Source organism: Oryx dammah, unplaced genomic scaffold (genome assembly GCF_014754425.2).
Source record: "Oryx dammah isolate SB20612 unplaced genomic scaffold, SCBI_Odam_1.1 HiC_scaffold_24, whole genome shotgun sequence".
NCBI classification, from domain to species: Eukaryota; Metazoa; Chordata; class Mammalia; order Artiodactyla; family Bovidae; genus Oryx; species Oryx dammah.
In genome coordinates, this window is record NW_024070208.1 from 36,212,428 (window position 1) to 36,239,363 (window position 26,936).

At 40.9% G+C, this 26,936-nt stretch overlaps 2 protein-coding genes across 9 annotated transcripts in view; one reads left to right on the forward strand and one right to left on the reverse strand.

The window, feature by feature from the left end:
- Positions 1 to 19,749, forward strand: part of PSPC1 (paraspeckle component 1) — an 85,377-nt gene extending 65,628 nt beyond the window's left edge. For 2 of the 5 annotated variants that reach the window (XR_005725629.1, XR_005725632.1), the window contains 3 exons: positions 7,004 to 7,097; positions 7,734 to 7,841; positions 8,925 to 9,742. The gene's annotated coding sequence lies outside the window, so the exon portion shown is untranslated. Of the gene's footprint in view, positions 1 to 7,003; positions 7,098 to 7,733; positions 7,842 to 8,924; positions 9,743 to 14,196 lie in introns of those variants that run through there. The other 3 variants (XR_005725631.1, XR_005725630.1, XR_005725633.1) reach the window with 3 other exon arrangements.
- The window catches only part of MPHOSPH8 (M-phase phosphoprotein 8), a 44,679-nt gene continuing 29,376 nt past the window's right edge, over positions 11,634 to 26,936 (reverse strand). The window contains exons 5-14 of one of the 4 annotated variants that reach the window (XM_040266837.1): positions 25,035 to 25,289; positions 20,186 to 20,311; positions 20,017 to 20,105; positions 18,950 to 19,090; positions 18,240 to 18,326; positions 16,747 to 16,901; positions 14,925 to 15,079; positions 13,269 to 13,396; positions 12,320 to 12,403; positions 11,634 to 11,963 (exon numbers count right to left, since the gene is read on the reverse strand). In XM_040266837.1, coding sequence (XP_040122771.1) covers positions 11,922 to 11,963; positions 12,320 to 12,403; positions 13,269 to 13,396; positions 14,925 to 15,079; positions 16,747 to 16,901; positions 18,240 to 18,326; positions 18,950 to 19,090; positions 20,017 to 20,105; positions 20,186 to 20,311; positions 25,035 to 25,289 — 1,262 coding nt within the window. In that variant the 3' untranslated portion in view covers positions 11,634 to 11,921. Of the gene's footprint in view, positions 11,964 to 12,319; positions 12,404 to 13,268; positions 13,397 to 14,924; positions 15,080 to 16,746; positions 16,902 to 18,239; positions 18,327 to 18,949; positions 19,091 to 20,016; positions 20,106 to 20,185; positions 20,312 to 25,028; positions 25,293 to 26,936 lie in introns of all 4 variants that reach the window. The other 3 variants (XM_040266835.1, XM_040266836.1, XM_040266834.1) reach the window with 3 other exon arrangements.

Consider the following 26,936-nt stretch of genomic DNA (forward strand, 5'->3'; position numbering starts at 1 on the left):
CTTTATACATAAAATTTAAAATTTTGCTGACCAACTAATTTTCTCCCTCTTGGGAGCAGTTCTGGCCTATTGAGAATACAAGTCTAGAGCCACGTGTGTGGAGGCCATGAGACTCTTACTTGATGGAATGAGAAGCCAGAGAAAAGGCTTGGGCTGGGCCGGGCAGTGATGTGACCTGGTTTGTGGTTCAGAAAAGACATTACTTTGCTAACAAAGGTCCATCTAGTCAAAACTATGGTTTTTCCAGTAGTCATGTATGGATGTGAGAGTTGAACTATAAAGAAAGCTTAGTGCTGAAGATGCTTTTGAACTGTGGTGTTGAATGAAGAATACTCTTGAGAGTCTCTCGGACTGCAAGGGAATCCAACCAGTCCATCCTAAAGGAGATCAGTCCTGAATATTCATTGGAAGGACTGATGCTGAAACTGAAACTCCAATACTTTGGCCACCTGATGCGAAGAACTGACTCACTGGAAAAGACTTTGATGCTGGGAAAGGTTGAAAGCAACAGGAGAAGGGGACAATAGGGGATGAGATGGTTGGATGGCATTACTGACTTGATGGACATGAGTTTGAGTAAGCTCCAGGAGTTGGTGATGGACAGATAAGCCTGGCATGCTGCAGTCCATGGGGTCTCAGAGTTGGACATACCTAAGCAACTGAAATGAACTCACCTGAAAGGCTTGTAGCAGCTCATGAAGGACTTGACTGAAGGAGAGCCCAGGATGCAAGCAACAGGCAGACCAGTGACCAGTAAAGAGAAGGGAAAGGGAGCTGGGCTTGGTCCACACAGGCTTTCAATGACTCGGATGCAGTGGCCTCAGCTTTGATGGTCATGAAAGGTGTCTTGTCTACTGTTGAGGGGAGCTCATCTGTGGGCCTCAGTGAAGTTTGGCCAGGAAACAACAGAGACAGTGGAGTCTGATTTTCATCCTTGAAGCCATTTAAATTTCCCATTTTTCAGTCACTTGGATGTAGCTAGATGATCCCACACACACAAATTTAGAATGTTGAAAACTCCAGACTTGTTTCAACTTTTTGTTTTGTCCCAGCAGGAACGTAACCCTATATCTTGTGCCTTTCGTTCCAGACTTTTTTCTGGGGTGGGAAAGGGGGGGATCTGTTTAAAAGCCTGCCTTCTCTTTTTTTGTTTTACCGCAGTAGCAATGTTCATGCATTAGTATGTGAACAGTTTCAGTTGAGTGCTGTTTGGAGTAAAGTGGTTCTGGAGCAGTTTATTGAGGGACACTGTTTGAGTTGAGGCTCTAAAGGGGTTCTTGCTGCCCTGCCCACCTCGCTTTGTGAAATCAGGTAGCAGGCAGCTTTCCAGGCTCTCACTGGAGTTCCTGGAAGTCACAGTGAGATTTTTAAAATATGTCTTTGTAAGCCCTCATGGTGACCAAAAATGGGAAATACGATAGCATATATAGTCTAATAAGGTACTCAAGGGAGTGCCGAGGTGCCCACACATTTCTGTAGTTCCTGTGGTGCTCTGTGAAGGGTTGTGGGGTCCTTGGCCAAGTGGTGGGACATCAAGCAGCCCTCCTAGCATTTGCTGAGGTGAGCATGTTACATATTCAGATGTTGTGGAGACATAAAAAGTTTGAGAAGTGAGATTTATGATGGATGATTTTATGGTTTTTTTATGCCGTCATTTTATGTTAAGTCATCTAGTTTGCAGAGTGTGAATTTCTTAAACTCCCCAATAATCAATAAAATTTTGCGCTTTTAAGAAATGTGACATAGGATTTTTAAAAAAAACTCTCCCATTTTTTGACTTTTCAGTCCCCCCCCCTTTTTTTTTCTTGAGAAGAAATGGTTGGAATCTTGTGCAGTGTTTATGAACAGAGCATTAAGATATCTAACCACCTCCATGTATTGAGCTGGCCAAAAAGTTCATTTAGACTTTTTTCTGTAAGCTATTATGGAGAACCCCAACAGACATTTTTTTCGCCTGCTGAATTTTCAGGGAAATGCTGTTTGGGACACACTAACTCAGAAACAGTTTCTGTGAGAGAGGCCTGGTAGCTGGTACCCAGAGTGAAAGAGCATCTCTGAGATGGTGACCCTCTGGCCATCTCGCTGAGGTCGCTCAGCACCTATCTCCACCTTGGATTTAAGTAGATTTAAATAGATGATCAACTCACAACAGTGCACATTAAACTTGTTTGATATTTTGGGGTTGCAGGAGAGTCGGACACAACTGAGCAACTAAAGAACGACGTCTCCTAAGTACAGCATTGTGATATTATTCATTGCATATGAATGCGTAGAGGGTTCTGCAAGGAATGCTTTTTCTAGTTTGTTCATTTACATGGTATCTTCAGTGTAAATTAGATGCTATGTTTAAGTGGTTTGAAGTATATGTTGAAAAAACTTGACTGTTCATTCTATTTCCTTTTCATTATCTGTGAACATGGTTAATTTGTGAAGTAACTACTGTGGGATTCTGTGTGACAGTAATGTATTTGGAATACTGAATTTTTAAAGAAAACAGTGGAGGCTGAACAAGTAACGTTGTCTTGAGCAAAACACACAGTTTATCATTGCTGTAGCTGAACTTGCTTTTAAAACTTAACCTGAGTATACAACCAGAGAGGCTGGTTTTCTTTGGCTTTTTTGGGGAAGGCACTTGAGAAATACTATCACAACTCGATAATGCTGCTGGGCTTTTTTCCCTTTAAAAAATTATTTTTTTGCTGTGCTGAGTCTTCACATGCTGTGCATGTGTTTGTCTTAGTTCCAAAGAGCAGGGGCTGTCCTCCAGTTGGAGTGCATGGGCTTCTCTTGTGGAGCACAGGCTCTGGTGTGCGTAGGCTACAGTAGTTTTAGCTTGTGAGCTCAGGCGTGCGGTGCAGGGGCTTAGCTGCCTTGAGGCATGTGGATTTTCCCAGACCAGGGGTTGAACCAGTGTCCTCTTCAATTGGCTGGCAGATTCTTAACCACAGGACCATCGGTGAAGTCCCTGGATTTTCTTTTTTTTTTTACTTTTGTTTTGAAGAGTTTTGCTTTCTCTGTTTCGGGTTTTTTGTTTTGTTTTTTTTTAACTTAAAATGCCTTTGTAGGAATTTGGGAACATAATTAAGTTTGACAATTTTCAGTGGTGTTTTTCAATTCCAAGGTCTTTTTTTCTCTCATGACAATCGCTTTTGTACATATGGCAGATATATTCAGATCTGGGCTCTTCATAAAACTGCTATGAATGTTCTTCTGCAAATTAGTTACACATTTTATTTTTCATGGGGAAGACACCTAAGGGTGAAGTTGCTGAGTGTTGTGTATGAAATAGCCAAGCAGTTTTCCAGAGTTGCTTGGCCTTGTAGCCTGAGAGCAGTGATGATGCCTGCAGCTCTGTATCCATGCCAGCATCAGTCCTGTCGCTTTTCACTGTTGAGATGCAGGTGCATTATGTTTCTCTAGTAACTTCTCATGGTGATTACCTTTTCAGATAGTTTTGGCCATTAAGGTACCTTTTTAGTGAAGCATATTTGCCTTTCTTTTACCATACTCTTAATTGCTGTTTATAACTAGGTTGTGTAAGTTTAATTACTAGCTGATATAAAACTCACTGATCTGTTTATATAACCTATGAGATTATATATATATATATATATATTTTTAAAGTACAGATAGTTTTTAGAATTCTGAAAAGCCAGATGATGTTGGGAATCCAAATTGAATGTTTTTATTACATATTTTTGTATAATACCAGCTGAAAGATGAAACTTACTTATTAGTTGAACTTGTGCTATCTTTTGGCATGATAACATGGGTGGAAGATCCACGAGCCTGATAGAAAGTCGAAGCCTTAGATTTTTTAAGTTTTATTGCAAACTTTCAATCCAGAAGTCATGAAAATTAGAGTCATGTTGAGAAAATGTCTACCTTCTAATGAATTCAGTCAATTGAAGGTGTATTTTCTTGTATCATGTGTTCATCAGTTGAAATTGTATTACATCAAAAAGCAGGAAGAACTTGTAAATATGTATTATGTTTTTAACAGATTTACTGCTTTTATGTTTTCTTGGAAAATAATGACTTCTGAATTTTTGGTCTACTGTTCTCTTAATCACGAACTATTTCTCTATAATCTTTGAAGACATATTCTTTGTTGCTTATAGAGAATGTGTTAGGTAACAGAATGAGATTATTTCAATAAAGAGTACAGTACATATTTTGCCTGTTGTAAATTGCCTGTGGTAGTAGCCTTTGGTTTATTGTTTTAGCAGCCATTATTGTGGTGTCTTTGCCATCAAGGCAGAGGATCATGTTTGGTTCTGCATAAGATCACAGAGGGTGACAATCAGGAGGATGTCCCCTTCTCCATAACTACAAACTTCAGAATTTCTCAGAAGGCATTTGCGAGCCTCTTAATAAAGAATGTGATTCCTTTATGGTTCAATACCCCAGGAGTCTGCTCCAGAGGAGAACATTACCTTTGGGGGTGATTTCTGGCAAGGTATTATTTTTCACCATGAGCCATTATTAAAATCCTATTTCTTCAGTTTTTACAATTCATGTGTTATAATTGGAAGAGCTTTGTAGAGTATTCCTCAACCTCCTTACTTGTTGAATTATGTAGTATTTATCTTCCATAGTTACTTCTTGCAATGTACTATTATTTATATATAATTTATATAATAGACTATGTAATAATGATTGACTTGGAAAATGAGAATGTGAGTACTCAGTCTCATTGGTACATAGTTGACTGTTTAAAAGAATATGGCTTCTGTATTTTTAATGTTTGTTTCTTTGAGAAAAGTCATCAGAAAAGTGGTATTGGCTATTCACATTTCTGACTGTGTGAAAAAATCTTACGGTGTGGTTGGAGTCTTTTGTTTTCACTGTTACCAGCCATTTCAGATGTACTGGCATGGAATGTAAAATCAAACATTTAATTCTCACACAGCTCTTTTTTTTAAAAGTAACTCTGCCAGTGACTTAAAAAATATTTATGGGTGCTTTATGCTGGCGAGTGGGGGCTAGTCTTCGTTGCAGTACTCTCATCATGGTGGCTTCTCTCTTGAAGCACGTGGGCTCAGTATTTGTGGCACAAGAGCTTAGGTGCTCCGTGGCATATGGAATATTCCCATACCAGGGATCAAACCTGTGTGCCTTGCATTTGCAGGCAGATTCCTATCCACTGTGAAGACCTTACAAAGTTCTGATTGAGCTTTTCATCCTAAAATTAAAAACAGTTTGTCACCTAGTTTTGGTATAGTTACAGCTTCAGATTTTAGTTAAAGACTTTTAGGGAATTTTTTCGCAGTCCAGTGATTAGGACTTGGCACTTTCACTGACGGTCCTGGGTTTGTTGTTTGGTTGGGGAACTAATTTCCCATAGGCCCTTGTGGCACTGCCAAAAAATTATTTAAATGCAAGTTTTGGTTTTCACATTTTGAATATTCCTCAGGATCAGAAAATATTAAAAGTAAATCAAACTTCTGTATCTCCTCAGATTCTTAACTCCAAATTATGAGCATCACTGAATGGATGTGGGTAGCAGGACACCTGTAAGTGTCTTACTGGTTACAATCCAGTGCAGAGTAAATCTGGCCACATTTGGTATGAGACTACATCATTTTAGTTTTTTGTCTGTGCTGGGTCTTCGATGGTGTGTAGGCTTTCTTTAGTTGTGGAGAGTGGGGGCTGTTCTCTGGTTGCAGTGGCTTCTCTAGTTGCAGAGTACCAGCTCTAAGGTGGGTGGGCTTCAGTAGTTGTGGCACGCAGGCTTAGTTGCCTCATGGCATGTGGGACTTCCAGACCAGGAATTGAACCTGTGTCCTTTGCATTGGCAGTGGATTCTTAACCACTGTACCACCCAGGAATCCCAGAGGCTACTTCTTTACACAAAACTCTAGTGATTGTTTTTAAATATTGAATTAAAGGATTAAGGTAAACCACCCTTTTTAAGACTGGCAACTAGCAGTTTCTAAATTCTGGAGAGTACCTTTTTGGTTTTCAGTGTAGTTAGTGCTTTGCAAGATTTGTGGGTTCACTGAAGATAATTAAAATCTTTAGTAGTCTGGGTGTCATTGTGTCTGTAAGAAGTAATCCGGGTGTCCATTTTTTTTCCATTTTTCTTCTCATCCTTGGTTTTACCAAAGATAATGTAAAACTAACGTAGAATGCTAGTTGCAGATGGAAATATAAAACATAATTTTTGTTGATTTATGGCATGCTTTGCTTGAAAAAGTATTTAAGGTTTTTAAACTGGGACTACGGAGCCTGTTGGCTGTGAGTCTGTTTCACACGCAGCAGTTTCATATAATTTTTGCATGCTTTTGGCAGGGAGGGTGATACTTCATCCAATTCTCAGGTAATTTGAAACCTAAACGGGTTTGAAGAGTACCAGTTGAGGATAGTTACTTCTGGTATATTTGGGTCACTAGTAGTAGTGAGCCTAAAACTAGTTATTTACTTCTCAATTATAATTGTGTACTACAGCACTAGTATTTCAGTGCTAGCTATTAAGACACACTTCATAAAGATGAGGTAACAACAAACAAACCTGTATCCCAGCAGAAAACCTGGAGTGCATGCTGTCTTCGTAGGTAAGAAGTCATCTGATGGAGCACAGGTTTTACGTGCCCTGCCTTGGAACAAGCCGAATAACATTTTGTAGATAGAATAGGAATCGGGATCCTATGTAGGATTTTGTATTATAAGCGTCGTGGGGTTGTGATGAGGAACCAGGAGTCCAGACAAGAGGACCTATCTATGGAAAATGAAAACAGGACACTACCATCTAGGATTTAAGTGTTTTCTCTGCTGCTGAAACACAAAATTGAGCAGAATTTTAAGTCAGTTGATTTTCTTTCACGAAAGAAAGTACAGTCTTGACTGAATGGACATAATCAGATGAGGTAGAGATTTAAACGGCGTCTTGGTGGAACTTAATTACTGTCGTGGACTGTGGGAAATGAGATAACATACAATTTTTAATTTATCATTTAAACTTGTTTTTAAATGGCTAAATCTGATTTTGTTGTAATCCTAGGAGAAAAGGAAACATGGATGAAGCTACTTGAAATTTGGCTTCCTGTGTGAGCCCAAAGTTGAGAGCTGAGGAAAACTTGGCAGTTTCCTTTCAGGTCAGCCCTCACCTGCAGTTGCCACTCCTTTCATCTTCCCGATGCTAGGACTTGCTGAATGACCTGGTCCACGTGTTAGCATTAGAACAGGTTATGGGCAAGTTGAAACCGGCGCTTCTCTGTCTTTGTATGCAACTCGGAGGGTTGCTGCCCTTTTCTTTGTGGAAGATTTGAAGTTATTTTTAGCTCCAATTTCCCCCACTGGTGGTAATATACTGATTGGTCTTTAGGCAAGACTGGACAGGGAATAGAAATGCAATGAACAGGTCCTATTTACGCAGGAAAAAAGTCCCTCCTGTTTTCTAGTGATTCTCAGCCTAAAATTTTAGTCTTGTGTCCCTTAGGAAAGCGTATAATCTTAAAAATGATTCAACGTCATAAAATCAGATTCAACCTGGGACATGAACTCCCATTTTTTCCCTTGGTGCTTTCCACCTTTTTTAAGAGTATTTTAGAAACAGATTTTCTAATATTTTAAAAAATTATAAAGTTCTTTAAAGTCATTCACACTATATGATCATTATGACAACCATCATGAATGGTATATTGTCATCCTAATAGATCCCCAAAGTATTAAGGATATTTCTTCCCTCACCCCCACCCCAATCTGGTGATTTTAATCTGTTCTTGTTACAGTGGGCTTGGGGAGCAGGAACCTCAGCCTTTCCTGAGTACCGCTTGTGAGAGGAGACCGATGACATCAGACCACTGGCTTAATAGGGTCCCAGGGGATCTGCATACACAGTGAGTGAAAAGCACTGACCGGGGCCACACTTTTGGGAAGTGTCACCTTTTCAAAGCATCTGAGGTCTCATGGACACACAGTATGACAGCTGTTTATCAGGCTGTTATCTAGCCCTGGAATTACACTGGGTGGTTGTTCTCAAAGCTCCAAGTCAAAATCACTATCAACTGGAAACTTCCTGAAAATGCCAATACCCAGCTCTACACATTGTCTACTGAACAGGATCTTGCTGGGGGTGGGGTGGTGGTGGTGGTATGCGGTGGGATCCAACTATGTTTTAAACTTTGGACACACCACATGGCTTATTGGGATTTCAGGTCACTGACCAGGGCATGGTAGTGAAGGCACTGATTCTTAAGCTCTAGACCAACGAGCTCTACCCTGCCTGCCCTACCCTTTAAAAATTCATTGTTTTACTTTTAAAAACCCTCTTTTTACTGATTAATCAATTATAATTTATAATTGCTTTTTGAAAATAGGTTTACAGAGAATTACTTTATACTCTGAAAATTTAATGCCAACAAAACACCCGAAGTGTTTTGGTACATAGGTTCCTTACTTAAAAACCCCCATGTACATAAGCCAACCATGCTGTGATGCTGAAGATACGGTTTTATAAGGCCAATCTACTGCTTTTCATTCCAGACTTTATTTTCTCGTCAGTGAAAAGAAACTTCATTCAAGGAAAACAGTAACTTTGACAGTTAAATAAAATGGAAGATGTATATTTAATTCTATAAGAAGGAAGAAGTAGTGTCTTATTTTTCCCTGTCAGAAATCTTACAACAGACTGCTGGGCCCCACTGTGTGATTTAAAGGCCCAAGAATTTTCATTTCTTAACAAGGTAGTGCTGCTCTAGGCTAGGGACCTGGTTTTCCAAACTCTCAAGGTACTTTTAATCTCTGTATACGAGTTCACAACGAAATACTAATTATAGAAAGTTTTATAAGTCAAATATATGACTTCAGGTGTTGAATTCTATCCTAGCAAATTATTTGTAACAGAAACCTTGTTTTTTCTTTATAAAAATATATACTATTACTTCCTATTTTCTAACAATGAATTTACTCCCCCCCACCAGGTGAAATCATTCTATGGGAAAAATTAATGACAAGGGAGAAATGAGCCAGAAGAATCTTGTTTTATTTTTCAATTTATTACCACTCCGTTATAAACAACCTGTGGATAGATGAACAGTCATGACACTTTATCCAGGTTTGTTTTCCTCAATTGTATACCTTTCCCTGGCACACTGACTACCACAGACCCAGCCCCTACCCCTTGGAACTAGAAAGTGTTGTAGGTTTAAAAAAAAAAAAAAATATCCCAAGTAACCTACAATTTTGGGTTAGTCCCCAAGATAAAGGAACTACTTATACGTTGTTGTTACCATTTTCCAGCCCACGAGTAAAGCTCTTTTGTACCAGTTGGGAGAAGTCAAGCCTGGAAAAGAGCTTCATCGCCTGCAGGTTGGCAGAGGGAAGTGGTGTAGACGCCCTCAGTGTCCTGAACTTACCTAGCAATGTTTTTCAGAATGACTTAAAAGGGTTTGTACTGTTTTATGCTGTGAAACAGATTTTACTACATTCATGAAAAATTTCTAAATTCTCTTAAGACTTTATATATTTGGCCATGTAGGATCTTAATTCCCTGATCGGGGATTGAACCTGCACCCCCTGCACTGGAAAACATGGGAGTCTTAACCACTGGACTGCCAGGCAAGTCTCAAATTTTTCTGAATTCTTATTTTATAGATCACTTTTTGTTATTCTCATATCTATATCCTACAGTTGCAAAGATACTGTAAGGCATTAATCATAAAACACTCTAAAGTCTGTCAACTTTCTGTATGCTAAAGTCTTACTACTAAATAAACTAGCAAATTCTCATATGACTTAACTCTAGAAGTGTAACAGTTCCAAGTAGAATTTTAAAAGTAGCACTTGAGCTTCAAATTGAAACTTCCTGACATTCCACTGAAGAAATTCTACAAATTTAAGAGGATGAGAATGTCTAGCAAAGGCAGTAACTCCCCATCCAGCCATACTTCAGCATTAATTGGTAGGTATATTAGATGCTTCTCTTTGGTGCTGGTACCGTAAACAAGGATGTTTAATGTGCTTTCTGTTACAGCCACATTCATGAGAGTTGACCAGGTCTCTGGTAGGTTAAAATGCACCCAAGTTTGCGTTATGTCCTTACCTCAGTATATACACTGGAAAGTAGTAATTGCTGAGGAGTCACGGTTTTTAGAGTTAAGAGAAAACTGAAGTAGAAAAATGTGTACTAATGGCTCTTCAGTGAGTCTGGATAATGAGCAATGCAATCCCGTTTGTAGTTGAGATCTCCTGTGGCCCTAAGCCCAGTTGTAGTTATGGGGCTTGAGATGGCTTTGGTTTCTACTCACAGCAGTAGCAGCAAATCTGCAAACCTTTGATAGGGTACTGCTTGAGAATTGGGTTTTTCAGAGCAATCATTATACACACGTACGGAAGTATTACCTGAAGGATCTGATCTGACAGCTGCCTTGTCAGTTGGCAGTTGAGAGGTTCAAGACCTCATCATCCTTAAGCCACAAGGGTCAGAATTTCCCCACCCAAGGGCACATCTGCTTAGGTTTACCTGCTATAGACAGAAGTGAGTTTAGATGAAAACTATATTAACCTGCATGGCTCTACAAGTGGTTATATTCCCAGTGCTCTTATAAAGGTGTGCTCTTATGATAACAGGAATGTTCTTTAAAAACTCACTTCTCTTACAATTCTGGACAAAGTGCACTGCTGCTGACACAGATCTCACAGCTGTGAAGTCAGATGCAGAGGAGTACAGGATCCAATACAGTTGAAAAGTCTAACACAGGTATTGCTATTGCTAAACCAGACCTTTTTGCTGAAGTCCTGAGACTTGAGATAGAAAATAGACAAACATTGTGTTTTATTGAGAACACTGTAGGAAAAGTCAGTTTAACCCTGAAATATCTATACAGTGTATGTGGTTTGCTGTAAGTATCCACAGGTTCTGCCTGTGTCTAGGGCAGAAAAAAGTTCCCCAAAGCACACCAGGAACCCTCTACATAAAATTAACATTAACTCCTAGCATTTACTTTGTTTTAGATACTGTTAGTCCAGAGATGATTAAAAGTAAAAGGTGGGACTCAAAGGGGTTAAATGCAGATACAACATATAATTTCATATAAAGGACTTGAGTGAGCATCCTTGGTATCTGACGGGGTTCTGGAACCCAGACATTTCTGAAAATTTTTCATTAAAACTTAACTCAATATATAACCAATCGAACTTAATGATTTTATACATTTCTATAATCCAGACATCTTGCTGTATTAGTTCGCCAAATATTTCTTGAAAGAATGGAAGCATTAGACCTGTGGGAAATCACTTGACAGGAGGCACAGTGTGGCTGGTCTTCCCAGCATGCAGAGTAAGCACAGACCATCTGATGACTCGGGTCCAAGAACAAGGTTACAGTTCACATGTCGTATCACCTTTTATGCCTCATGTAATGTCCCAGTTTGTTTTTTCTGCTGTATCTCAGATTCTGGTTTATTTTCTTTGCAAACAATAAAGGATAACTGCACATATATAAAGCTGTCACTTACTCAGGATCAATGTCAACAGCTTCTTGGAAAGGTCAAACCTTCCTCGAGTTTTCGGCTGCAAACTCACACCTTATCTTAGTGCCTGGGTAACTTAATGTAACATTCCTGCTGGGGCTTTTTAACACAAAAATTCGCTAGGGCTAGTAAAAATTTTCAACTTAAAAAAAAAAAAACTTTTAATTTTCTTAAATAATCCTCATATGTACCATTCCACATTGTGGAAAAACATAGTCTGGACACAACATTGAGATTCAGAACACTTGGACAAATACTTACATCTGTGTTTTATGTTAGACCCACTGTGTCCCATCTCAACAGACTGTAACAGATAACTGGCCTTCAATGCAAGAGGCTTACAGAAGAAACTTTAAATTTGGAAATGTTAGCTGTGCCAGAATTCCAAACTGCTTCAAAGAGTATTTAGAAATAGGTCTTAAGAGTAACTCTTCCAATTCTTGCTGGTCACTGTAGCTGTACTCTGTATGCACCTATTAGCAACTTAACCTGTTGAAAGAAAAAAAAAAAACAGCATATATTTCTAGTTTCCCTTAGTTAGAAGAGAGGAAAAAAAACCTTGTCTCTTTGGCAGGATTCTCAAATTGGTTGGTTATCAGTGTAGTGGCTAGATTACCATTATTTTAATGAAAGATCCAAGTACTTGAATTTTTAGGTTACTCCCTTATTCAGTCTAGCTAGTGATCATACACGTGGAAATTAAATATCAAAGCACACAACATACAGATGTGTACCATGGACATCAGAGGGTTAAGCCCATCTCAGATCCAGGCAGGAACACAACAATCCTGAAAACTTGAAGAAACACTTGAGCAGTGACACTTGAGCAAGGAAAGGATTCTCACCTTAGCAGAAGGTGCTTCCGTCAGTCTTATGAACATTTTATTGAGGCCTGCCACAGGGCTGAATGAGTAAACAAAATGACTGTCCTAGGGAAGAGAGCAAACGAAGATGAGCATTTTTGTAGACAGCCATCTCTATCTAGAAATAGCCAGACTTCAGACATCTTTAGACTCTAATGACACAGAAGAAAATACACATTTTGTTTGCATTTCTTTATAAGGCAACATGCTGTGATTACTTTTCCCTTGACTTAGATACCTTCATCTGGAAAAGCAATATAGAGATAAATCCTTCATTAATAGGTATCCAGTCATATATATACAGCATGAGTATTAAAAATCTTCATAACCAGTTAATTTTAATTCAGCCTAAGGACAGACATTTGTATATGACAAGTGAGAGTGAAGTCGCTCAGTTGTGTCCGACTCTTTGCGAACCCATGGACTGTAGCCCACCAGGCTCCTCCATCCATGGAATCTTCTAGGCAAGAGTACTGGAGTGGGTTGCCATTTCCTTCTCTAGGGGATCTTCCTGACCCAGGGATCAAACCCAGGTCTCCTGCATTGTGGGCAGCTTTACTGTCTGAGCCACCAGGGAACATCTTCAAGGGCATTTTTAATTAAAAAAAAAAAAAAATTTAGTAAAATGGTCACTATATAAAAATCAAAATTATAGTAAGATAACTAAAATACAAGCAGCACAGTGTTTGCATTGGGATTTTTTGAAACTTTGACAGCATGCTTTTCTTTTTGAATTTTAAGTGAACTTTTGTAATTAAATGCATTTAAAGGCATATTTAAAATTAGTTTCTAGACCATGAGAATTTTAAAACAATGATTATTACTGGGTTATTGCCATTTCCCAAAACTGCAATTAATAGAAGAATTTATAGGTCATCTCTGCTTTTGATTAGAAGAAGGTATTAATCAGTAATGAACTTTAGAGACTTACCAGAAAAACCGGAAGTTGAAATTTATCATTTAAAACAACAGCTTGTACACTACATGGTCCACAGAGGCGAGCAATGACCTCTTTACCCAGAAAGTTTGCATGGAAGATAAACAGCAGGACGCCAGAGCCTGAATCGAGGAGATGTAAATACAGATTTTAATTTCCATCCGAAGACAGCACCTTGCAGAGCTTGAGGGCATCATGAGAGCCTAAGTGCACAGGCCATCCACAGGGGAATCCTATTAGAAAACGTGTTCATGAAGGTCATGTTTATGTTCCTGCCAACCTGAGTGACTGGGATCCAGGGGCAGAGTGGTCCTTAACCCTAGTCTGACAGACACATACTTGATCCAAACAAAGGGTATGACCAAGGGACTCTTATCAATTTGCTGGCATTTGCTTCATGGTTATCAATATAAATTGTTTTCCTTCAGTTTTAAGAGCTACACACCCCTCAAGATACCAAGGTCAATGTCTGTCAAACTTGAGTACTTTTAAAGGTGTTGGCTGAAAGTCCTGGTCTGGGTGGGGCTTTGAGAACAGACTGAGGAGACCATATGCCAAGTCTCAAGAGTCAGAATAGCTGGGTATCTTGGTAAGATTTCAGAGGAGTAGAAAACGGTGGTGGTGGTTGCAGACATTGTGCATGTGCAGAAAAAGCCATGTGTAACCCAGGGCTGTCCAGGTGCACCAGAGCACTGGTGTGGATGCCCAGTAATGCACATGGTCCACTTAGTCAGCTGTGGATTTGACTGTCCAACAACTAAGATGTTAGGAATGACTGGCTTTGATTGGTAGAGCTGTAGCTTAAGTTTCCATTAACAAATATTTAAACAAAACATTTCAAACCAGTTGATCTTAAAGGACATCAACCCTGTGTTATGTATTGGAAGGACTGATGCTGAAGCTCAAATTGTTTGGCCACCAGATGTGAAGAGCAGACTCACTGGAAAAGAACCCTGATGCTGGGGAAGACTAAGGGCAGGAGGAGAAGGGGGCAGCAGAGGATGAGATGGCATCACTGACTCCATGGACTTGAGTTTGAGCAAACTCTGGGAGATAGAGGAGGACAGAGTGTGGCATGCTGCAGTCCATGGGGTTGCAGAGTTGGGACACGACTGAGCAACTGAACAAGAACAAACAAAACAAAAGCCAGAACCCAACCCAATTCCCACCTTTCAGGCCAAGAGAGTGCTGTCTCCATTCCATATATTCGGCACCCGTGTCCTAGAGGCGGCCATGGTCTCACCTGCCAAGTAGCTGTTAAGCATAAACTCATAGGAGGCAGGACTGAAATTCTCATCTCTTACTACTCAACTTTACAATGGGGCAACACATTTTCTTTATTCTTGATCTCTTTAAAAGGGCAAGACTCAGTGATAATAAAATTCAAGAAAAATATTGGTTCTGGGCTTACCGTGTTGAAAGCTAGATTTCAGTAAATTTTAATAAAAAGTATTATTAAACTTCTAAAACAAATGTAAAGACTGCTGTGTGGACTCCTCAGGGTCATCTACAAATGGTATTGGCTGCATCTTGTTCTTACCTATTTTACGTAATTAGTATACACGATGGAGTTTGTTAAGGTTTTCTTCAAAGAAAAGTTATTAATGTTTATAATGTCACATTTCAAAGTGGGAGAAAAACAAGGCTTACCTTCTGGTATAGTCTGTGGGGGTCTGTAATTGAAATCCATCGAGAAATCTGGCCCCTCACAGAGGCGATGGCATGCTATTGGGAAGACTGGTTCCAGTAGTGCAAGACGCGCTTCAAAGTAATCCTTGATAGTTTCTTCAGCTACTCTCGAAAGTCTAATAAAAAAGCAGAGTAAAAGCTGTTCATGTAAGAAAGAATCCTGAGGCGCAAAACAATTGGACTAGTGAAGCCTCCCCAGAGCCATCTTGAAAAACTCCTGTCCCTTGCTGTTTGTTCTGAGCACTCCTACGGGACACAGTACACATCTGTCTGTCTTACATGTCCTCTAATCCCCCACCCCCCGAGTCTTCTGCGTTGTGCCAGGCACACAGTTGGAGCTGAACACAAACTCGTCAAATGAGTGCATGAATGATCGAGGAGAATCAGAAATAAGAATTCTGCTAGAAAATAAAGCCAAGAATTGTCACACAAAGTCTTGTTATAGTACTTGGTTTAGAAAGCAGTCAAATAAAATGATTGGTGCTAATTCAGAAAGTATTTTGAGACTGTCCTGCAGATAAAGTGTAACTGACCTGACCCAACCCCCCCCCCACCCCCGCCACCTTCCAAAAGATGCTCTGCTTTAAGGAGCATAAAATCCCCAAAACCATTTACTCACAAACGTGAAACAAAGCCCAGCATGCCTGGACCCTCAGCCGTGGGCAAAGCAGGCAGGCTAGTCTCTCTACTTGGTGGCCACCTATAACCAATACCTGGCTGCTGAGGCTCTCGGATGGCAGCCCAGGTTGCCAAAACACCCCCTTATGCCTTTTTTTTGGTCTCTTGTCTGAAATTTGCCTATATCTGGAACGAGAATAACCATCTTTCAGGCGTGAAGATCCAAGTCCTATCCTACCCTCGGTGGGCGAGGAGGAGAGGGGCTGTGCTACCTGACAGAAAGCACCTCACCTACAATAGTACTGCTCCTGAAGCTCCTGTTACATGTGAGCAAGAGAAGTAATAAAAAGCTACTGAATTACTTATATGGACTTCCAATAACATCTAATGATTTTGAATTCATTTGAAAAGGCAGGAACTTGAATAACTAAACTGTGATAATTTCCAGACAATGTAATAACCATTCAGCACTAAAAAACAAGTTTATGAGGCTGCGTAAAGACGGGAAGACAACATGAATGCTTATCACAAAGATGCAAACCTGGAAAAGGGCAAATACTGTATGAGTCCAACTAGCAGTAAAAACATCAATCGGTCTCCAGGGTTTGGGCAAGTTGAACAGATGGAGGAGCACAGAGGATGTTTAGGGTGGTGAGTTGAGTGTGTGACAGGGCGATGGTGGGTACATGTCATCACACATTCACCCAAAAACAGGATTTGTGACACCAAGGGGAACCTCGGGGGTCTCTAAGTCAAGAGGATGTGTGGGTTAGCCATGATGGTGGGTCCCCATCACTGGGGGTCCATTGACTGTAAAGGCCTCACTGCCAGGGTAGGACAATGCGTGTGGGAAATCACTACTTTCTGTTCAACTTCTCTCAGAACCTAGAAACTGCTCTCAAAAATTTTATCTCTTAGAAACAATGAAGTTTAAATGGTTTTAAGAAAATGTCTGGAAGCCAAGTGAAGAGTGTAATTAAGATTATAAGATGATACTCCTAGATAGGCATTACGTTTTAAGGTTTCTAAGTCCTCAATAACTTGCAGACTTTGTACACCACTTTTAAAATTCATCTTCTTAGACCAGAAACCCATCGTGACTTGTACTTATCTTCTGAGCAGTTACATACACACCGTCCATTACATACACTCCTCCCACACTTACGTCTCCAAGTGGCTCTTCAGCAGGTCGTATACCAGTACGTTGTTGCACTGCTTTGCAAAATGCAGCGCACTGTTCTGGTGCTTTGAGAGAATATTGCAGTCAGCTCCACATTCAATGACCAGCCGGACAATGTCTGAGTTTCCTCTTTTACAAGCCTGTGTCAAGAGTAAAGGAGTAAAAATTACTCAGCTGTGATCAGTGTCTGTTCCTCTCTGAGCTGAGAGTTCTCCATGGAGAACGATCCCTGGGGTTGGAAACTGGCTTGGAAATAGAAGTCCTGTGGTCCTCCTGTGACTGTCCCTCCCCTCTGCTTCTCTGCCATTTCCCTCCCGATTTGAGTTTAGCCTGCCTCTCTCCTGGGCTTAAGATTCACATGTTAAACACCCGAGCATTTACAGTATGTATAAAAATCCTACCACAAGTCTGCAAACCAATCCATGCCACCCACTGTAATGGGGGATATTACACAGCAGCATCAAAGCCCAGCCTCTGTTCTGATGAAGTCTTTCTCAAGGTTAAACTTTTTGAAGGCTCCCAGCTGCTATCTGAATGAACTCCTACTTCCTTGGCACAGATATAGACGGTTTTGTGCAGCCCCCACTCCACACACACCCTTTATGCTCCTGTTTAAATATCTGTTGTTTAGAATGTGCCTGGTGATTTCTCAACAAGTTTTAAATTCATGCTTTCAGCTGCCACCTATGCTCTAAACATACTTCAATAGGAACACATAAAGGATAACTAAAATTCAAGAGGGGAACAAAATAAACTTTTCTATGAACCAAAAATGAAACAGAAACACCAGCAGTGAACAAGTTTTAACCCCCAAGTGTGAAAGAATGGCAGAGTCCAGCACAGCCTCAGGGTCTGGACCATGGTGAATGAGGGGTCACCATCTGCCTGACTCAGGAAAGAAGGTTAGAAGAGGAACCGCAGCCACCACCCCCTGGTGGGCTCTCCCTTCACGGAGGAGGCGGGAGCCACAGCCTCCACAACAGGGTCACGACCTGCTGGGTGGACAGCACCTCAGGCCAGAAAACCTGGAGCTGTGGGTGGGGGGTGGGGAGCTTCTCCAAGCTTCCACACCACACACAGGTGAGGAAACCTGAGGCCAAGGAGATGAAGTCACCAATGTGAAGTAAGGAATCCCCGTCCATCTGCTCCATGCCCAGGTCTCTGCAGGGCACACCCTGTCCCCTTCCACTGACACGGTTTAGCCCAGCTGACCTAGATCTTCAGCATGCAGTTGAGCCAGCTGCCAGCCTCCCTCCAAGGCTCAGCTTGAATCTACAACGCTTGGCCACCAGGTTACAGAGCCCACGGCTCCCTGTGCTTCCTCCCGTCACACCCAGTAACTCCCTCTTTCTGGGTCTGTTCTGTCACTCAGCTGCAACCCCTTCAAGTCCACAGACTGTCTTGTCCCTGTTGATCACCAGCCCCAGTACAGTGGCAGTGGGAGGTCCTGGAGAACATGCTCCCAGGGAGGCATTTACCTTCATTAGTGCCGTCTCACCATTGTTCTGCTGGACGTTTACAAAAGCTCCTGCTTCCAAGAGAATAGCCACAGTAGTTAAAAAGTTCTGTTTAAAAAAAAAAAAAAAGGTTTTAATCCCCTCAAATTCTTTACAGGTAAGATATTTCAAGATGTTTTGAGATTTCTAGCCATTAGCAAAAGTACTCAGATTCTATCTCATGCAGGTTGGTGAATACCACAGACCACCGCTTCTGCTCCTCCCTCCCGCCCTCCAAGGTCCCAGGAGGGTCAGGGGCTGCACGGAGTGGCCCCTCCCGCTGGCACCCTGCATAGCTGCAACACTGTCTGCCAGCAACTTCAACCTCAAGTTTAACTACTGGTTTCAATATAAAGAACCTCTTCATCTCAGTCCTTTAATAAGATAACATGGGAATATTTTAATTAAATTATTAACCAAAGGAATACTTTAGATTGGAAAAGATTTTTTTTTAATCTAAGAATTAAATCAATATTAATACCTTAATCAGAAGTTCTTTTTCAATACAAATCACCTTCAACTAGACAGACAATATGGGAAATTTCAAAGTACGACTGTCAATAAAAACACTGATTTATGACAAGTCATAGATGAACTGAACTAAGTTATGTGACTGTGTGACTGGCACACTGCTCCGCAGATACAGATTCTCTCTCCAAGACTATGAAAGCACAGCACGCTGCATGGCCCACCTTCTCAGCGGCATGGATGAGCGCTGTAGTCCCGTTCTTCTGCCGACCATTCACCTTCGCCCCCTTCCTGAGGAGCAGCCTCAGCAGGTCGTCCTGCCCTCCTGCAGCTGCGAGCATCACCAGTGTCATCCCGCTCGAATCCTGCGTTGGTTTTGTTACCCATGTGGTAGCAAAAGTGTGGGAGAGAAAGAGCCCAATGAACATAATAAGATGATTTGTATGAGTGCATTTAAAATAAATGAAGAAAAAACCCAAAGAATTTGGTTTAAGAGAAGAAACGATGAGCTGAATGAATGTACAGTAGATATGTTCCTCAAAAAGACACAAAATGTTAAAATGTCAATTCTAAGACAAATTAATCTATTTTAATGTAATCCTAAGGGATTAAACCTAAAAAGTCCACAATTAAAGCAAGAAAAGTAAAAAAGATATATAAAAATATTTTCTAAGCAAGATTAGACAACCAAAAGCCATAAGGGAAAAGATCAAATGATGTTAACTATTTAAAAATAAAAATCTCCCCAAGCAGTAAGACTCAAAAACGTAAAACGGAAAGGGTTAATATGCTTCTATTAAAGTATCCTTATAAATCAGTGTGAAAAAAACTCGGCAACAATAATAAAAGATTGGGAACTTCCCTGGAGGTCCAGTGGTTAACACTGTTTCCACTGCAGAGGGCACAAGTTCAATCCCTGGTCCAGGAACTAAGATCTGGCAAGCCAAGGGCATGGTCCAAAAAAAAAAACAAACCCCAAAACAATAGAAAGAGGGGCAGTTGCTGTAAATAGGCAACTATCAATCAAAAACAAATGGTGACAAAATGAGGAGTCACTTTCCCCTCAAAACGCAGAGGTTAAACCACAGACAAAACCAGGCATATCATGGTAACTAAAGATCATTATACAGGGCTGGAATTACAAGAACTGTAATTCTATTATACATTTCTACAATGTTTGACTCTTATAAAGTGAACATGTATTACTTTTATAGTTAAAGAATAAACCTGAGTTATTTTAAAAGAGCTACTTTCCATCTTCCTTTCATCAGATTTTTCAAAGACACTTCACCTCTTGGTCCAGGTTATATTCTTCACTTGAGTTAAGTGCAACCTTCACGGTAACATAATCCCCATTTTTCACAGCATCCCTCAATAAATCTAAAATGAAAGAAAAGATAAATTAGGTTTTCAATAACTAGACTCATGAAGAAGATCCCCATAATTCCAAAACTACTCACTGCTTGGAATCACATCTGCTGTAGTAACATTCTCATCTTCTCCATCAAGATGCTTCTGGAAGTCCTCCAGTCTCATCCACTCCAGCTGCAGATCCATGCCCAGACTCAGAACCTGCTGTCTGCCATCTGGGACACAGAAGAGCCTTATTAAGATATACTTTTATGGACTATAAAAAATACAATGCCATTTTATTTAAGCATATGGTGTCCTAACCCAAATGTTACACTTTAAATCTATGTCATTATCTGAGTCTCTCATTAAATTTCTGACTTTCTTTGGGAAGTAATATGGACTGTCCACTTTTAGATATCATACATGAAGAGGCATAAAGACTAATAGGTATTTTATTAACTGTAAAATAGTAACATGAATTTCAGTAGCTGAAAGAAAGCGAGAAATCACAGGGCTTCAGTAAGAGGAAGCCCTGTGATTTGTTCCTTTGGCCATTCTTCTTGGACAGCTGGTCGGCCCTCCCCAACCAGAAGGGCCAGAGACAGAGGGTCAACCTTACACAAGGGATGAATGTACACTGCTTCCAATATTCATGTAGGTAAAGTCACTCTAAATATAAATAAGTCATTGCCTGTGATCCTGTCAGACTTGGCTCAAGCTTCACCCCCTGCAAGTACTTGCACCAAACCCCACAGCACTCAGGGCCCTGAGATACCCCCACTACAAGTGATGCAAGTGCTAGTTTCCACCCTCATGTCTGACCTATGGACTCATCAACACTAGGGATGAAAATCTTTATTCCCTACTGGCAGTGGAATAGAACACATCTGGGAGGAACTCAAAATGGCTGTACTGTTTTAAACAGTGAAAGGCACAAATGCTTGATGGTAAGAGTTAAAGGATTTAAACAGATGACTAACAGAAGAGGAAAAGATGCTCAACATTGCTAATTACTAGAGAAAAGCAAATCAAAGCTACAGCCAGTACCTCCCATTGGTTAGAATGACCATCATTAAAAAAAATCTACAAACAATAAATGCTGGAGAAGGCATGGAGAAAAGGGAACCCTTCTACAAACTGTGGGAATGTAAGTTGATACAGCCACTATGCAGAACAATATGGAGGTTCCTCAAAAATCTAAAAACAACTACTATATGACCTAGGAATCCTACTCCTGGGCATATATCTAGAAAAGATGAAAACTAATTTAAAAAGATGCATGGAGCTCTATGTTCATAGCAGCACTGTTTGCAACAGTCAAGACATGGAAGCAACTTAAATATCCAGAATGTCCATCGATAAATGAATGTATAAAGAAAATGTGGCGTGTGTGTACACATGTGTTTGTATATACATATATATACCCAATGGAATACTGCTGCTGCTGCTGCTAAGTCGCTTCAGTCATGTCCGACTGTGTGTGACCCCATAGACAGCAGCCCACCAGGCTCCCCCGTCCCTGGGATTCTCCAGGCAAGAACACTGGAGTGGGTTGCCATTTCCTTCTCTGATGCATAAAAGTGAAAAGTGAAAGTGAAGTTGCTCAGTCGTGTCCGACTCTTAGGGACCCCATGGACTGCAGCCTACCAGGCTCCTCCTTCCATGGGATTTTCCAGGCAAGAGTACTGGAGTGGGGTGCCACTGCCTTCTCCAAATGGAATACTAGTCAGCCATAAAAGAGTGAAATCATGACATCTGCAGCAACATGAATGGATCTGGAGATGACCATACTAAGTGAAGTGAGTCAGACACAAAAAGACAAATATTATATGGAATCTTAAAAAAAAAAAAAAAAGATGCAAATGAATTTACTGACAAAACAGAAACAGACTCACAGAAAACAAACTAATGGTTACCAAAGGGGAAAGGGGAGGGAACTAAATTAGCAGTTTGGGATTAAAAGATACAAACTCCTATATATAACATAAACAAAGACCTAGTATATAGCACAAGGAGCTATATTCAGTATCATGTAATAACTTACAATGGAAAACAATCTGAAGAATATATGTGTGTATATGTAACTGAATTACTTTGCTGTACACTTTAACAACACTGTGTATCAACTATACTTAGAGAAAAAAAAAGTTAAAAAGGATTTAAGGACATCCCAACACAGAACCAATCCCATGGATGGAGGAGCCTGGTAGGCTGCAGTCCATGGGGTCACTAAGGGTTGGACACAACTGAGCGGCTTCACTTTCACTTTTCACTTTCATGCATCGGAGAAGGAACTGGTAACCCACTCCAGTGTTCTTGCCTGGAGAATCCCAGGGACGGGGAAGCCTGGTGGGCTGCCATCTATGGAGTCGCACAGAGTCGGACACGACTAAAGCGACTCAGCAGCAGCAGCAACACAGAAACAGCACAGCCTTGTCCATGTATGACTGCGTAAGTCGCATATACTTGCTGTACCTCACTTCCTGAGTAACAACAGTAGTGGACATTCAGAAAGGAGTGTTAAATTCATGAATCAGTACATTCAATCCACACACAAAAATCTGTGAGGGAGCCATGTTACAAATAAGGAAAGCCATGTGTGCACTGACATGTGTCTGAGTCCTCAGCTGCTTCCCCCCACAAGCCCCCCAGGGAGACTGGGACTCAGGACAGCGGAGGGTTCACAGACACTGAGACAGTGCCTCCAGTTACACAGAGCCATGATACTCAGTGGGATCACGATGAAGCCAACTGGCCTAAAATCCTAAGTTCATTCTGTTCATTCCTACCAAGCACTGAATCCAACATCTAGCAGTTTTAACTTTTTCTCTATTTTAAAATAAAAAATTAGACATATACTAAAAGAATGTTACGATGTGAATGAGCCTCTGTGAATACAGCCCTTACTGACCACAGAAACCTGATGCTAATCCTTAGATAGCACATTAAAAAGCAGAGACATTACTTTGCCAAAGGTCCGTCTAATCAAAGCTATGGTTTTTCCATTAGTCATGTATGGATGTGAGAGTTGGACTATAAAGACAGCTAAGCGCCAAAGAATTGATGCTTTTGAACTATGGTGCTACAAGTTTTGAACTTTGGACTTCAAGGAGATCCAACCAGTCCATCCTGAAGGAGATCAGTCCTGGGTGTTCACTGGAAGGACTGATGCTGAAACTCCAATACTTTGGCCACCTGATGCGAAGAGCTGACTCATTTGAAAAGACCCTGATGCTGGGAAAGATTGAGGGCAGGAGGAGAAGGGGACGACAGTGGATGAGATGGTTGGATGGCATCACTGACTTGATGGACATGAGTTTGAGTAAACTCTGGGAGCTGGTGATGCACAGGGAGGCCTGGCGTGCTGCGGTTCATGGGGTCCCAAGGAGTCGGACATGACTGAGTGACTGAACTGAACTGAACTGAAGCCTTACAAGTGGCTGGATTCCACCTGCTCCTGCTTTGCTGGGTTTTCACAGCTGAGCTTGTGAGTGCTGAACCCTGGCCGTCCCCGCCCCCTTCTTGGGATAGTTCTGTCTGGTCTGGGGACTGAGGTGATGGTGGGGCCCAGAGCCCAACTGCTTTCAGGAAGACTTCTTTGTAAGTTTGATAAACTCTTGCATATGAAACCATCTGTGCCTAGTGTTAAATTTGAAAGACTACTTTAAATGACTATTTCACATTTTTTAATAGTAATAATATCCAATTTTTGTATTTGGGTCAGTTTTGTTAAACTATTATCTTTCTAGGGATTTCCCATTTCATTCAATTTTCTAGTTTATTGCAAGAAAATGCTAATAGAATTTTAATTGCTTTAATCTGGTTGCCACCTATAATGGACTCTCTTTTCCCCCTGGAAGTACTGTTTAAGTTTTCATTCTTTTTTTCCCTTAGCACTACCAGAGGCTGGTCTATTCTATCAGTCTTCCAATGAACCAGCTTCTGGCATCACCAGTGCTCTACTGTGGGAGAAGGTCCCAGTGGCCACCACATCCTCCCTGTCCTCGGGCTGTATGTTCTGCTCACCGTTTCCGCAGGAGGAGCAGAACTGAGGCGCATGTGGGCTGGACTCGGGGCTTCCCACACTATTACAGTTCTGGGGGTGGTGAGGGATACTTATCCTGTGGCGCACAGGCCGGCCCAATCAGAAGCTCCCTGCTTGTAAAACCTGCCTCCCCATCCAGGGTGGCTGCCTCTTTCCCGGGTCTCCCTGCCCTCTGTGAACTAGGTCGGTCTCAGGTTCTATCCAGAGCCCCCCAGCTGGCTGGATCAATACCTCCTGGACTACCTTTGTTGCCTAGTGTCTCAACAGCAGTGCTGCTATCTGACATCTGGGCAGCCCAGTCCCCTCCATATGCTGGCTGAAGAAACTAACCCAGTTTCCAACCAGCTGGACAACTGTGTTACCAGGGTGTTTGCAATAAGAGGTTACCTAACATCTAGCTTCTTATATATCCCCAAATATTTCACAACCTCAACTGTTTTACAAGATTTATAAATTATACAAAGTTTTATCAGACAAATCTCTAAACCCCTGCCCTAGTTATAAATACATAAATATACTTTCATTCCTCTTCTCCACCACTACGTATCCTATACACAGCCCTCGCCTCCTCAGCTAATTCCAGTATTTCAGAACAGCACTCATAATATAACCTCATTTAGTGTTTTTTACTACAAAGTTGAAAGGGAAGAATACAAGTAAGTCTGTATTTTGACAGTTTTCTGAAAGAAATCTAGTAAGATATACAGACAACTTGCCAAGAGGAGATAAGGTAGCAAACCAGAAATCTCTGTAATTATAAATGTGCTGAGCTATTCTAGAGGGAATCAGAAAATAGATTCAAACAGTTTTCTACTCCATCCTGAGACCTTAACAACTGCGGAGAGGAGAGGAAGGTGAGGAGACAGCTCTGCACACAGCCCTGAGAAAACTGCACAGTCACACGCCCTCACCAGGACTCTCCGCTCGGCTCGCGCTGTCCAGAACTTCTTGGTCACCTTCTGCAGCTATATATGCCCACGTGTCAGTCTCATCTCTTGTATTTCTTCTTTCTTTAAGTAACGGCTTGTTTTCCTTGGCTTTGTGGTCCTCAGTGACTTTACAGTCTGGCAGTATTTCATCTCTTTTCCGATTATTCTCAGGAAAATCATTTTTTTCTTCTGGAGTTAATTTAAACAAATCAAATGCATTTCTGATTTCCTTAAATGCTACTAGAAAAAAATAAAATTGATTATGAGTCATTGATTTCTTTGTAATCAAAAGAAAATCTGGGTGTTTTTAAAAAAACCACACAGATATTTTCTTAATTCTTACTAATATCTGCCTTGGTTAGAAAGCCTGATCAGGTTGACTGTCATAGCCATGAAGCCTTTCCATTCATCTTTGTGTTGGCTGCTCCGTACTTAGAAAGGACAGCCAAAGTGAACGGCTCTTCTTCTGGGGGTCTGAACTACTCGCAGTTTTGACAAAGGCGACCACAGCCCATGTGCCTCAGAATAATCCTAGTCATGTCACCAACCACCTTCTGCTGAGATACTGCCTCCACCATGCCCGGAAGTGACCTGGTACAAAAATGACTTTTGGCGGAGACTGGGAGATGAAAGGGTGTCAGCACACTGACTGTGGCCCAGCAACACTGCACCTGATGCCTGTGACAATCCACTCGCTTTAAAGACAAAGCAGAGAGAACGGCAAAGCAGCAGATCTGTAATAATAACCCCCAAAAGGGGTAGAACAGAACAGAGTGAACAACTATAAATTTTAGGTATATAGCAGATAGGTGTTTTGTTTAAATTCTGAATTCTTTTATGTTAAATAGGAATACCTTTTCAACAGTACTTTTAGGTGACATCTCTCATTTATCTTCCTCTGTAAGAACTGCATAGGCTTAAACAGTTTTAAACACCTGTAATAAACTATAGTTTGCTTCGAGTAGAGGTATCCTGGTTAATGCACAACATGGTGTGACCAGAGGAAAAGCAAGCATTATATGAATGCAGTGCTAACCAACACAAATTGAACCTTTTCTTGCTCAGTAAGAAAGCTAGTCCAAATAAAGCTCTCATTCTATAAAGATGTATCATTTCCAAACCACAGTGAAAGGAACCTGAGCAATTTACCAATTTTGTTTTCTACGTCCCTTGAAGAAACCTCACCAAGTATATAACGCAACAAAACGACATATGCAGAACGTAATACCACAGTGGCAGCACTGAGGCTGCTTGTCCCAGACATATTTAAACTCTGAATATCCTGGTTATTTGCACAGAACACCAGTCTAGTAACAAAAATAGAGAATGGCAAGTGGAACATCTCATTCAATGTTCAGAAATAAAAGCAATAACCATTCTTTCCTTTTTCCACAGGTAAGTCCTTTTTTCCACATTTAAATCTGAAGGCAACTGAATTCTGGTATTTTCCCAAGCTACTGTATGAAGAGGATGCTGAATCCATTGTAATACAGCATAGTGCAATGTAAAGACTCCTGTTTGCCAGTTCTGACACACTCCCAAAATATACCCCCAAATGCAATTTTATTTCTGTCCTGGAGGCTAGGTGCCAAGGACCAGACAAAAGCACAGGTACATATAAGCTGCAAGGTTACGGTCAACAGACTCTGAAAACTGGAAAACTGCAGACAGTGAGTCCCAGCCATAGCACCTTTTGGACTTGGGGTGGAAGCAGGTAGGTTTTAGCAGCAGAGATACTGAAAATCGGACTCCAGGTGTGGCCTTCTGAACTTAAGGAACAGACTGAACATTCACAGTAAAAATGTACCTGAAACTGACAGATACTCAGAGGAAGAAAAAGTTCCTAACTACTTCTAATCTTACAATATTTTGAATCTCCAGTCA